This window comes from Giraffa tippelskirchi, chromosome 4 (assembly GCF_054371585.1).
Source record: "Giraffa tippelskirchi isolate mGirTip1 chromosome 4, T2T-mGirTip1v1.2.pri, whole genome shotgun sequence".
NCBI lineage: Eukaryota > Metazoa > Chordata > Mammalia > Artiodactyla > Giraffidae > Giraffa > Giraffa tippelskirchi.
Window position 1 is genome coordinate 10,270,001 of NC_137278.1, and position 14,026 is coordinate 10,284,026.

Here is a 14,026-nt window from a genome sequence, read left to right on the forward strand (position 1 = left end):
TGCATTTCCCTACAAAATGCAGGAAATCACATAATAGTTTTATAGAGAGAAAATCAAAGGCCTGGCTTAAATCCCAAAAGCAAAATCAGAATCAAGTATGAAACACCATCTTCAACATGAAAATCAAATAATATGGTAATCTTAAAACAACAGATACATGCTGAAATGTAAATTCCACAGGTTGTGTAAAGGGCAGAATTTAGCCACTAATTCTAATGCCTCCCAGCAACTAGAATTAGGTATTTAAGTGAGAGTCTTAATGCTCATTTAATATAGTCTCCTGAAACCAAATTCAACAACTTCTTCATTCTTTCCTATGAAGAAAATATTCTTGTGAAGTTCAGTTTAGTGAAGACACTGGTGAAGACACACAAGCACACACACAAGTTTATACTTCTGAAAAGAACTGGTAACAGTTCAGTAGCCATATTCTGAAACTGGGCTTTAGGAAAAAAGACTAGATGATGCAAAATTCTTAGTATACTTCCATATATAGGGAACATGATGAAAACTTCATATTTATCTCCAATTAGATCAATTAATATTCAGAAAAGTTCTGTAACATTACATTTAAATAACCATGGGGGGAGGAATCTACCAATGTTCTAGAAGCTTCTCTAGACCTTTCAATCAATTTTATTTATATGCAAAACCAAGAGAAACTTAAAAAAAAAAAAACAAAACCAAGCTCCTCCTGATGCTAAAGCTCTCAATTTACTGACAGGCAAATGGCTTCATGCTGCCACTTAATCTCATTTCTTGCATAATGCCCTCTAATTAGCATATCAAAGTGAATTAATACTTCTAGGGCATTAGCAATGGGGAAATCTGCTCCAGGCTCACAATAGCAGTTAAGAGAGAGCCAAGAAATCCTCAAAAACACCACAAACCACTTTGCATTGCAAAACTGTTCAATTTATTTATCCTCTCTCTCTAAACACTTTTACCGCACACTGTTTTACTACTGTTCACCAAACAAAATGATAATTGCCAAAGTTACCAGCATCTGTAATGCCTGTTTAGAATCTTAATTTAGATTATGTTGCAGATAATTTCTATATGCAACCATTTGTTCTATTATAAATGTTAATATAGAGACAGTGGAAATGTTGACATTCTCAATTAGTTAATTTGAATTTGAAATAAAATTTTATGGGATTTTAAAATTTATGAATTTTTTAATGTAAAAAACCACCTGCTGGACTCTGATGCCTAAGAAATATGCTTTGAAAACTTATGTATCACATAAAACAAAATAAACAAAAAAAAATCATTTTGCCATAACATATGTTGAGTCTCCAACTAATGGTTTAAACATTGTGAGGAATCATCAACATTAAAAGGATTACATTGTATACCAAGCTCTCATTAATATGATCACACAAAAAGGGTTATTGTTCAAAACAGCTTAACATTTGTAAAGCACTTAACTTAAAGAAAACAAGTTACGAAACTTGTAACAATTATTTTTATCCATAATTACTTTTAACTGTTCTCAGTCCTAATGTGTTACTATCATGTTAGTCAAAAGTAAAAAACATGCCAAGTCAATTCAACTTAACACATTCTATCACACCAATATTTTTACTAGACATACACTAAAATTTAGTACCAAAGCAAACTACCATTAACCATCAAAAACTACAAACATCTTATACTTATTGTATGTGTGTGTGTTTATGGAATACCTCTGTTTTCAAAATAACTAAAGAAGAGATTCTGGTTACTATTCTGCCTACAAAGGGGGTAATTAGAATCAAGAGTTGAAGATTAATGAAATTTATTTTCAAATACGTTCTGTGTCTAAAGGCATAAAAAGATGGTTTATTTTTTTCAGTGGCTCATTCAAGCATTTCCTACTAATTTATTTGCTAAATGTAACACTATCACAGAGCTCTGATAGCAATCTGTGTGTTTGATTAACTTCTACAACTTTGTAAAAAATCTTTTTAGCGCTAGATCTAAAAGAACTTTGACCAATTCACACTACATAGAGATATAAGTTATTTACTCTCTTCATATGTAAAGACTCAAATGGCCTACTGAAGTAGAGCAAATGTTTGAAAAGGTCAACATGGGAGGGAGTGTACAAGCATTGTTAGTCTGTTACAACCTAAATCATGCTGATCCCACTGATAAATGGCTAAAACACAAGCCTGCTGAGAAAACTAGTAAGACATAATTCTCATAATGCCAATACTGAAAAAATACATGCCTAAAGTTATTCATATGTACATAAATAGAGGGAAAATAGTATAAAAATCCTTATTTAGCATGATGTGTTCAGTACTGATGTTAGGTATTCTGAAATATCTCAATGGTATGAGTACAAAATAAAACGATGAATGATTTAGGGTGTGGTTCATGAATTTCGGTTTTCATTCTTCATAGCCATACTTCATGTAACTTCATCCTACACAATGCCACCATAAACTATCAAAACACACATAATCCAAAAGGAAGTAGCCATTTACAAAAGTTGTAAACAGAAATCTAAAAGTACAAGCAAAATTAGTTAAAAGGAAAAGGATCCTAACATGAAAGATATACCCAGAAAAATTTTATGAAAGTCAAAGAACCAATGTGCTCTTTGAGGCAAGGCAAGGCTTCCTTTGTCACTGTATTAATATATTTCTGATTTGGATTAAAATTATGTAAATTAGTATAATAACATAGTAAAGTCCCAAATAAAAACCAAAAATACATAGATCTACAATAAAATGAAGTCCACTAAAACTGAGGCATGAAAGAATTACTTGCACAGATCAAGTTAGTATTGACAAGAGGGTTCAATATTCTTTTATTGGGAAGAAGAAATAAAGGGTTGGAAGACAGGTCCATACTTTTAAGATAATACCTGCTTGATACTTTAGATCATGAAGTTCCAAACCAGTAGAGAAGTAAGATTTTTTTTTCTACGTTTTCTATGAATATATTACATGTATTATCTTCTAAGGATGAGAGAAGAGTAAAGAAAGTTAGAAAAACATCACTCTTTTACATCCTTCCTCAAAACTTCCTTAAAAAGCTCCAGTAAGTTAAGCAAATCTATAAAAATAAAAAACATTCTTAAATTGCGCAAGGAAAAATTTGCAATAAAGCAACAAAATTTATGACATTTCCAGGATACACTGACTTGGTATTTTTTCCTGTTTAATCATCTAATATTTCCAATGTAAATAAGCCATAATGTCTAAAACTGATAAAAAAATTAAAACATTAAAAGTCCTTTAAAATTTGCTCCAAAATAATTGTGAAAGGGTTGGAGTTACAGAGAACACAAGATTGGTCAAGTGTTGCTAAGGGCTGAAGGTAGGCAATGAATTCATGGGGATTCAAGTTTCTCTTTATGTATATTTTCACATTTGAAGTTCTCCATAATAAAAAGTTTTTTAAAACTAGAAAATAGTTCACAAAAACACAGAAATGAATCATGTATCAAACAGAGCATTTGTTTTTAAAACTCTGGAACAAACAATGATAACTACATTGGAAGTACGGCAAGAGCAACTTAAAAGAATACACAATATATATTACATATAATAACATTTAGACTCACATACAACAATTTTCACCTTTCTTGTTAAAATTTCACTTGGTGGAATATTTGGATTTTATACACTAGGAATTGAAGAATTACCTGGCACTGTAAAAAGAAAAATGAACACATTTTTATACTGAAGCATTAAAAAAAGAAAGAAAACAGACCAGAAAAAGAAGATGCCATGAGTCTCTAAACCTTTAGGGTCAGAAATAGAGGTGCTGACTGAGAGTACTGCCTTATCTCTCTGAAAGCTAGTCCCACTTACAACAGTAAAGATAAAAGGTTTAATCATATATATCATATTCTAAATGCATACAAAAACTCACAAGCTACCCTCTTGATCCAGTTTTGATATGTAAAATCCTTATGACTCTTTCTAGGGAGGGTTCCTCTAAAAGCAAAGCATTTTTAATAGTAATTTTCTTCTTCTCTTTAAACATAAAAAATACTTCAACCAGCCCAACCAGGCAAGCAGGCCTTTCTCTTCCCCTGCGGACACCTCCTGCAGTAGAGAAGTTCATTAAGTTTTATGATCTTCCCAAGTCAGTCCTGCTTATAAGCCTCACAAAGGCCACAAATCTGGCAAACCATCATGTATGCCATTAGACATTACTAGTAAATGAACGCTATTTAGGGTTTGTGGTGGCAATAAATCAGAGTTTGGTTGGCAGCTATCAACATGGAGTATTTTAACCTACCGTTTAGAAAGGAAAAGGTTATGCTGATTTTTTTTCCTAATACACAACATTTTTTCACAATATGACTCCAATTATATACTAGAGTGTTGAATTTTCATTTTAAAATATTTTTAAATACATTTTTTTTTTCTCAAAAAGAGCCATTTCCTTCATTCAAACTCTCATAATTAAGGGCTTTGTAAAGAAGAGAGATTTATGAGAATGGAATCCTCTCACAAAGTACTTCAACAATCAAGATTAAGGTGGCCAAAAAGATGTGAGGGAACGCCCCCAAAGAACTATGTAGATAAGGAGACCTCATAGTATCGTGGATACTTAAATGAGAGAAAGATGGTAAACAGTGGCTCAAAAAGAGAGAAATCTTAACAACTATCTCACTGGTCGCTTACTTAGTTTAAAATGGGCAAATATCTTGTTTTAAAGCCTGTAACTTTCAGTTGCTTTCAAAATGCGTAGCTATCACAATTCAAGAGATATTTCTGTCCAAAAATAAGTGAATGATAAATTTTATAAAAGAACACATTTTCAAGAAAAAGCAAGCATCTTATGGTATACTTTCTCTACCTCTGAGCAAGAAAAAAAATATAACTGTGGTAGATTATCCATTTATCTGTCAGAAGGGAAAAATCACGTTTTCATATTTGGTAGAAGGGAAAAAAGATGTTTTTCAAACTAAACCCTTTATGTGCATTAGAACTGGCAGTGTTCACTGCCTGATCAGAAACCTCAAAAGCTACTGACAGATCTACAAATATATGGATTTTTTTTTAATGATTTTGTCTTATTTTAAAAAAAGTACAACCGAAATGACATTATCCACTGAAATGACAGCTTTACCCCCCCATCTCCCACTAGTCAACCCCCTACCCCTCTATTATGCAGAATAGAGTCATCACATAGTATTCCCAGTTTCTATTACAAATGACTAGGTAAACTTTCTCTAGGTTATAGAGAATTAATCTTTGGATACTATGTTATTAGATTCAGTAAAATGATTTTTTTATAAAAGCATTACATGATATACATTATAATCTACAGTGCTTATTTTATAAACTCATGATGTTTCCAAAGCATGACTGTGGGAACAGATGGGGGAGGGGGGGATGCCTGGAATTTGCTGCCCCAATTTCTTTGCTTCGGTAACACTAATGTCTACACAGCTGTTTTATATCAAATCAAGGATTCTGAGTCCAGCGTCCCTGTCTCCTTCTAAGAGTAGTTTTGGAGAGTGAGGTGGAGCTCTGGGTAGTAGGGGAGAAAGGAGAGGAGAGAAAGAGCTTCACCCCCATCAATCATTTGGTACTTAAATCCCGTCCCTCTCGAGCTTAGAGAGGCTGGCAGGAAGATGCCTCAGCCTAGACAGCCGCCTTTACTCTTTGTCGGCCGTTGGCTTTTTACAAAAGAGATAACGTGCAAACTTGGATCCGCTGGCCAAAGCACAAAAAGAGAATCTAATTTACAAGTTATCTCTGAAAGCCTCAGAAACAATTTTCAAAACACAAAAATTTCTTTTGTCAGCTACCTCTTGCTTCTTAAACAGCAAGTGCCCTACCAAGGCTCTCTCTGCCAGTAATCCCAGACTCTGAAAAGACTTGTTTCTTTTTTGTAACTCACCTTTGACATGAGGTTGACTACACTTTCCTTTCAGAATGGTGTAACTAAGTCTTGTGCAAATAAGCAACTAGAGGACTTATGCTTCCTAATTGAATTCTGCCTGCTGCTAAATGTCTAAACAAGAAAAGCAGTTTGCTCGGTTTGGTTCTCAAACTAGCTAGGCCAAAACTTTAAAAAAGAAAAAAAAAAAGAATCATGATAAGGGGGTGAGAAGGAAGGGATATCAATCCCCTCTCCCTAGTAATATAATGCTGTATAAAGTTGAATCAATCTTAATATTCACAACATAGTCAATACCCCAGTGCTTAGCTGTCAGCAGAAACTGAAGTGGAGTCCTGATAGCAAGAAAACCCTTGGACATTAAGCAACATAATTTACTGAGAATTACGCACTTTTAGGCTTCTAAACTAAGAATCTCAAGATTTAATGCTTGATGTCTTGTTTTATAGTCAGATCGAAATTATCTACCATTTTAAATCACAATGCTTTCTAAAGGTAGCTAAAAACCAACACAGAGTAAAAGTTAGTCATTTTAAAATGCCTGTGGTTTTCAAAATTAAAATATATCTTAAAAACACTCACTTGACATAAAGAAATCATGCATACTATGTGAATGAAAAGCAGGAAAAGTAGTCTTTCAGGCTCTCAATATTTGCTGTTAATTATGGTTTTAGCATACATTTTAATAGACAGCAATAACCCTTCATCTTTTATTGATTACTTTTAGGATTAGAATAGAATTGCAAGGTGAAAAATCTGTTTAAAAGGAAGACCACACTCCTACCAACTAACAATTATATACAGTGCGCTATTATTTGTACATTCAGTTTAAACACAATCACATTTAACCTTTTAATACCTTCACTTAAATATTTCTACACTTTGGACTTTAACTTTCTCTTCTATTCTTTGCAACTTAAAAAATAGCAACTTTGTAATACTGTATACCCAACAAACACACACACAAATAAACAATAAAGCTTGTTTAATGCATTTGTTTGCCATATAGAGGGAAGATAATGCCTCAAACGAAATAAAAAATCTAAATTAAACCTCAAATTCCACTTGAGGCAATACCATCACCTCAAGACTAAAATATCTTCAATTTTTAACAAATCTAACAAAGAAACTAAATTGAGATGAATTGTCAGAAATTTGTCTAATATATACTTGTAGTTTTCATTCCAGCACTTCTGCAAAAGCTGTCTTCTCATATATTCCCTGCCTTGAATACTTCAAAAATTGTTCAACCTGCACCTGTGGACCTTTCTCTACTTAATAAAATATATTAAGTATGTTTACAATGTAATGACTTCAAGCATAAAATTTAATAAAACTAGTAATAGATATAATACATTATATACGCCTAAACACATCATTACCCTTCCAGCTTCTTAAAAGTAGTATTCCGAACTAAAATACTAATTCAAACATGCTCCTCGGGTCTGTGTAATTGCATCTATTCTTCTATCTGTGGAAATGAAGCTTAAGGCTAAGTAAAACAAAGTTCGGGATATGCTTCTCCGCGGGAGTCGGTCCCCGTGGCTCCTTTTAAAAACTGACATACAAACAAGGCGAAAGGAGCAGTAAAGGGTGGCTGGCGCTCCCTGCCCCCTCCCCGCCTGCAGCCAGAGGTGGCCGCCTGGGGACTGCGACCCTGCCCCGTCCACTCTACACTTCATTTTACACCAGGAGCGGAATTCAGAAATCGACTCCAGATTTATTGCAGTTTTTTCTCAAGATCAGGAGGTGGGAAGGAAAGAATGATCAAAGATGGCGGTGCCCAAAAGCAGCAGCTTTCAACTGGAGAGTCGAAGGAGTAGCTCGGACCCCACTTCGGGGGTCTCCAGGCCCACGGAGGGGCGCAGCGTCTTACCTGTTTTCTCTTTGATCTCACATAGGACACTGAAGAGCGCGGGTTTCATTCTGTGACAGTTCAGGGCGTGTTTCCTAAAAAACAAATAGCAAAACACAAAGGTATTAGCATCACCTATGGAATAATATGGCGCCTTCCTTAAGTTAAATCCAAGATTTAATTCCGGCCCCCTATTTTGGAGGGCTCTTTTGAACCCCGTCAAATCAACAGAAAACTCAAGTTGACTAGTTAGCGACAACCGGCAAGCTCTGGCGGCTACAGCTCTAGCCCGAACGAAGCGCGACCCATCTGCCCGGCAGGCAGCAGCCTCGGCGACCGCGGGGCGCGAACCCGTGCGGGGAGCCGCGATCCGGGGGCAGACGGCGGTGACCCGGGGGAGAAGACAGTGTGGAGGGGCTCCCGCGTCCGCCCTCCGCCGGGGCAGCGGGCGCGGCGCAGGCGGCCGGCCGACTACGGCCAGCGGGCGGTGACAGCTCGGCAAAGTTTGCGAGGCGGCCCTCCCTTACCGAGAACTTGGCCGCCCGCGCCCGGACCCGCCGTGGAACCGCCCAGCGCCCAGCGCCCAGCGCCCCGCGCCCGGGCTGGGGCGGCCGCCTGCACAACGAGATCGTCCAGCGGCCGAGCGGAGCCGGGCTGCCGGGACTCCGGGCCGAGGAGAAAGTTGCACTTCCCTCAAGTGCGGCCCGGGGCCCGCTCGCGGCGGTGTGCAGCCGGGTCCGGGCGGGAGGTTTGAATCCGTGCGAGGAGGCCGGGCTGCCAGAGAGCCGGACGCGGGGACGTGGGGTGAGAGAAACCCACAAAATCCACGCTGCACCAAGTCCGTCCCGCGCCCCGAGAGCAACTTTGCCGACTCCCGCCCGCGTCGAAGGGCGCGGGGCAAGTCCCCCAGAGGCCGGGACCAGCGGCCTCTTTTCGGAGAAAGTTCCCCGCCCGGGGCTGAGGCCCTGGCCCGGGCGCCACCCGGGCCCGGACTCTGCCGCGGGCCTGGCTCCCGCACACACACAAAAGATGCTTAATGAGACGACACCAACTTTGCTTGCGCCTCGTCCAAGCTCTGGTCGGTGATGGTCATGATCTGGTGGAGGATGTCGCCGATGTCCTGCTTCCTGCCGTCGCCGTCCGCCCCTTCGTGGCCGTGAGGGGGAGGCGGCAGGGCCATGCCCCCCTGCACCGAGTGGCCGGCCAGGTTCACCCCGGCCAGAGTCTGCAGCATCCTGGATTGATCGTCCATCCCGCCGCGCGCGGGCGGGAGCGGGCGGCGGCGGCGGCTGAGGCGAAGGCTGAGGCGGCGGCGGCGGCGGCGGCGGCGACGAGGGAGGAGAAGAAAGAGGGGGAGGGGGAGGGGGAGGCGGCCGCGCGCTCCCCGCCCGCGCGGGGAGGGGGCGGCCCGGCCGGCGGGGCCCGCGGCTGAGGCGGTGCGGACGGGCGCCCGGCTCTGGCTTCCGCCGCCGCCGAGGCTGAGGAGAAGCGGCGGGCGGAAGCGCCGGGCTCCGCGGTGGTGGCGGAGGCGGACGCAGCGGCGCCCGCTGCCCTCACGCGGCCGCCGCGCCGCCTCCTCGCAGCCGCGCGCCCCGCCGGGTAGCCCCGCGCAACTTGCTCCTCAGCGCCAGCCGAGTTGCCGGGACGCCCGCCTTCCCCCGCGCCAGCCTGCGCACTCCCCTCCCTCGCCCGCCGCCGCCGCCGCCGCCGCCCGCCGCCTCCGCCTCGGCCAGGCGGAATCCGAACCCCGGCGGCCCCGGGGGAGGGAGCGGCGGCGGCGGCGGCGGGCGGCGGCGGAGGAGGGCCGGCGGGCGGGCCGGCCGAGAGGAGCGAGAGGGGCGGAGGAGGAAAGTTTGGGAGCTAGCGGGCTGGCGCGGCGGGGGCACGGAGCCCGATGGAGGGCCCCGGCGGGCCGCGCGCCGGGCGGACAGCAGATTAATGGGGCAGGAGAAGTCGCCGCCGCCACAGCCAGAGCCGCGCACCCTGCCAGCAGCCGCCGCGGACCGGGCTCGAAGGCCGTTCGGCTGAGGGATTGACAGGCTGCCAGTGCCACTCACTCACTGCGGCCCCAGACGCCCAGGGGGAGGGACGGGGGCGAGCAGGAGGGCGGGAGAGCGCTCCGCACGCCCCGCCCTCGGGGGCGGTGCGCGCTCTCATTGGGTCTTGCGCCTCCCGCCGCCGCCGCTGGCACCGCCCCCAGGCTTCGGTCCGGCCCCTCTGGCCTCCGAGCCCCTACCCCCGAGAGCGCGCCACCGGACCCCTCAAGCCTCATCGCGTCCTGGCCCCCGGGATAGGCCGGCCCGCAGACGTCGTTCCTGCATCCTGATTTCTGCTCCCTAGTGTTAGCAGCCGTAGGTGCCAAGAGTTGTGCACGGGACACTAGGCAACTCGCTCCAAGGCCAACCATGTGCTTCCCCGCAGCGCCGTGAGCTTCACGCCTCGGACAGCGCCTGGTACACTTTCCCGCTCTTCCCGTCGGGAGGTGGTATCCTCAGGGTACCCGGCCGCCCGTCCCAGGCCAATCGAAACGCACTCGGAGCCGAAAGGGGCGGGACGGAGGCAAGAAAGGGATATCCCTATTGGAGCGTTCGAAAAGTCCTGGGCAGAGAGGCGGGGACGCCGTGGATGGTGACCCCGCCCATCCCGCGATCACCATAGTAACCGAGAGGGCGCTGCTCAGAGTTGGTTCCTACGCTCTGGCTTTGCGCTGTCCCTCAAGAGGTGACCAGGTAAGGTAGGAGTCCCTTGTCCTGCATGCTTGATGCCTGCGCTCAGCGGATCTGAGTAATATACACTTTTCTTGAAGGAGGAGCACATGAAAATGTGTCAGAGGAAAGTGGATTCGGAAGGAGGGGAAGGATTTGACATCCAGGACTAATATAAGTTTACAACCTTTCATACACTGTGCAATTCCTGGTAATCCAGGGACTTCTTCAGCAAGATCTGCTTTTAGCTACCTCCAGATAGACTAAAGCTGCAAAATGAGCTTTTTATTATAAAGAATATTTATCTCTGCGTAGACTGGATTCTACTTATCAATTTACCCCACCACCATGAGTCATTTAATGTTGGTGACTCCAGCCACAGATTGTCGTATATATAGCACTTCTTCTTCCATTGTACTCTGCCTACAAACGACTAAATGCTCACATTACTTCCAGTTCTTGTGGACGCTTGAGCTTTCTCTTAACCTAATTTCCCTAACAGAGCTTCTTCATATTTTCCCCATTTTAGATCGATGGAGCTCACCCTCAATGGGCCTTTTGGTTAGGTGGTTCTGAAAAGTCCTCTTGTTCCTTCGCCAAACTCAGTAAGCTACCTTACCTGAAACCAAAAATAGGGGCGTGAGGTATGAAAAATGGTTCTTACTCTGCAGGGTTTAATGTAGGACAAGCAGTTCTTTACATGCCAGATGGATTCTTGGAATGAAGCAGGCTACTCGGTTCCAGGTTCTTTCCTTCATATGTTGTGTGTACTTTTAAATACTCCCCACTGCAAAGCTAATAGCTAACCTTACAGTAAGGCAAGCTAAAATCTTTACAAACTGCACAGCTGCTGGAGAGGGTGTTCCAAACAATCCACTCTGCCTCTTACTTCCAAAGAACAAGCCCCCTTATGTTCATTAACATTCCCAGCTCCTCTGTAGCCCATTTATGTGTCAAGTTTCTGATTCTTCTTTTAAGCCCCCTTATGGGTTACTCATAGTCATCATTGATTGGACTTTCTCTTTATTCTTAATGTGTTTTTCAAAACTGTCACCACATCCTTATATATTTTTGCATTAAGGAGCAAGAGCAAGCAGCCAATCTTCCACAATTCTCCAAAGATGAAGATGTAAAACCACAGAATTCTATCTGAAAGATGCCTTCAGCTCTAAATTCCCTCCAGCTCTAAAATTCAATGATCCTGTGACTCACTATCAGGCCTCCTCCCTGCCCTCCTTCTAGGCTCATAATCTTGACTAATAAGTCATGAGGATGAGGCTAATTAGCAATGGGGATTTATGGTTATTTCTAGCCCACTCCAAACAATGAGTTATGTAAGCAAAGCCACATATATAAAAATGTAAATAAAATTAAAGAAACACTTAAGCAAATAAAGGCAAATGGGATGTATGGGCTATGTAAACAAACGGGAACATAAAAACATAAATTAGAATTAAGAAAACAGTTAAGCAAATGCCAGCAATTAGGAGTAAAACAACTTGTTAAATGTCTCACACCCACAGCTATTTTATGGCACACACCTCTAAACCCATGGTCATTCAGTGATGTGGAAACTTGATACCATAATTCTGCATTAAGTGATTGGATTAGATTGACCTTCTGCTTGAGAGGCTTCCCTTTTTGTTATTGTCAATATGAGTTGCAGTAAAAGCCAGGGGGTCCTAGCAAGGATTCCCTCACAGACTCATTGACAACTGCCATTGATTTAAAGCATAAATTCTTTTAGATTGGTTTCCAAGCCCCGATAAACAGTGTCAACTAATTTTGAATACCCCCACGATCTCCTGTGTTTTTGCCAGTTTCTCACGTGGGATGCTGTCTTGTCTCACTCAGCAATCTGAGTCACATGGTTGGTGCCTTCACAGATAATAGAACAGAACCTAAGTACCTAAATCCATCTTTGCTGTTTCTAAGGCAGTGATTATTAAAAAGTCAAAGAAAATGTAATTTACTTTTGGTGAGTGTACATTCATGTAAAGTTAACAGTGAAAAAGTGGTGAAAACCAAGTAGGAGCGCTCTCTCATATTCATCCCTTTCCGTGAGTTTGATTCATATTAACGATACCATCACACCATCACCTCTACCAATACAGTGATCATCACAGCAGATGCCATTTTCATGTTGTTTTCTCTCAATTCACCCGTTTCCTCATCTAGTTCATTTGCATGTTAAGGACAAAATATATATTTTGAGATGGACTATCACATGACTGATTTGACTTTAAAAAACAAAAACTAAGATGTCGGGACTTCTCTGGTGGCCCAGTGGCTAGGATTCTGAGCTCCCAATGCAGGGGGCCCAAGTTTGATCCCTGGTCAGGGAACTAGGTCTCATATGCTGCAACTAAGACCTGGCACAGTCCAATTAAAAAAAAAAAAACTTAGATGTCTAAGAAGTTGTCATTTCAGGGAAACTGACTAAATCCTTATTCCCAAACATATCACTGCACCATCACTTTGGGAATGATTCTTTAAAAGTGGTCTTTACAGTTGTTAGCACATGTGACCTGTGACAAATCTTCGTCTTCTGAAACTGTATTTGACTGAGCAATCAAAGGATCAGTGAGACAACTGTTCCCCCTCCTACTATGAGGTCCTTTAAAAAAATTTTTTTTTAATTTATTTTTGGCTGTATCGGATCTTAGTTGCAGCACACAGGTTCTTCATTGTGGTTCACAAACTTCTCTCTAGTTGTGGTGTGCAGGCTTGATTGCCCCACCAGGGATCAAACCCAAGTCCCCTACATTAATAGGTGGATTCTTAACCTCTGGACCACCAGGGACGTCCCTATAAAGTGCTTAAAAGAGAATAATTATTGGAATACATAATTTCTGGAAGGTTTTATAGAAAGCCCCATCTTTAATGTCCTTTCATTCCTCATAACACCTACTACAGTGCAGTCTCATACATAGCAGACACTTGGGGCCAACACTGTCAATTGCTGTTATCCACTGGCCCACCTCCTTCCATGCTGATAGAACCCTGATTATTCTGACGGCAATATGCTCAGACTCAGTCAAGTTCCAAGTTGAGTATGATCATCTCATTTCTCCTGCTTTCTGAACCTATCAGAGGGATGGGTTTGTCTCCTGATTTAAAGAAAAAGGACAGTCTAAAAGAAGAGTCTAAGGAGATATGACAGCTAAATGTAAAATGGTGTCCCAGATTGGTTTCTGGAATAGAATAGGGACGTTCAGGTAAAAACTAAAGAAATCTGAATAAACTATGGATTTTTGTTAAAAATAATATATCACTAATGGCTCATTAATTGTACATTAAACAAGCATACTGTATTATTATAAGATGTTAATAACAGGGGAAACCAGGTGGGAGATACTGGAGAACCCTCTGTACTATCTTATCATTTTTCTGTAAATATTCTAAAATAAAACATTATTAAAAACAAATATAAACAGTAAGTGGGGCAGAGAGATATGGAGAGCCTAGGTTCCTGAAGACATTGTTGAATATCTGAACAAAACTAAATTACTCATTCTAGTTATGTGAGAAAATTTAATTTCTATTTTATAGTTTCTGAACTTCCCTGGTGGTCCAGTGGTTAAAAATCTGCCTGTCAATGCAGAGAACA

At 42.4% G+C, this 14,026-nt stretch overlaps 1 protein-coding gene and 1 long non-coding RNA gene across 7 annotated transcripts in view; one reads left to right on the forward strand and one right to left on the reverse strand.

The window, feature by feature from the left end:
- Positions 1 to 9,191, reverse strand: part of PBX3 (PBX homeobox 3) — a 226,743-nt gene extending 217,552 nt beyond the window's left edge. For 3 of the 6 annotated variants that reach the window (XM_081588526.1, XM_081588522.1, XM_081588521.1), the window contains exons 1-2: positions 8,764 to 9,191; positions 7,733 to 7,806 (exon numbers count right to left, since the gene is read on the reverse strand). In XM_081588526.1, coding sequence (XP_081444652.1) covers positions 7,733 to 7,806; positions 8,764 to 8,963 — 274 coding nt within the window. In that variant the 5' untranslated portion in view covers positions 8,964 to 9,191. Of the gene's footprint in view, positions 1 to 7,732; positions 7,807 to 7,971; positions 8,187 to 8,238 lie in introns of those variants that run through there. The other 3 variants (XM_081588525.1, XM_081588524.1, XM_081588523.1) reach the window with 3 other exon arrangements.
- A 739-nt stretch (positions 9,192 to 9,930) lies between these two features.
- Positions 9,931 to 14,026, forward strand: part of LOC145545570 (uncharacterized) — a 32,577-nt gene continuing 28,481 nt past the window's right edge. Inside the window, exon 1 of the long non-coding RNA XR_014082155.1 lies at positions 9,931 to 10,440. This is a non-coding gene — a long non-coding RNA (uncharacterized LOC145545570). The remainder of the gene's footprint in view (positions 10,441 to 14,026) is intronic.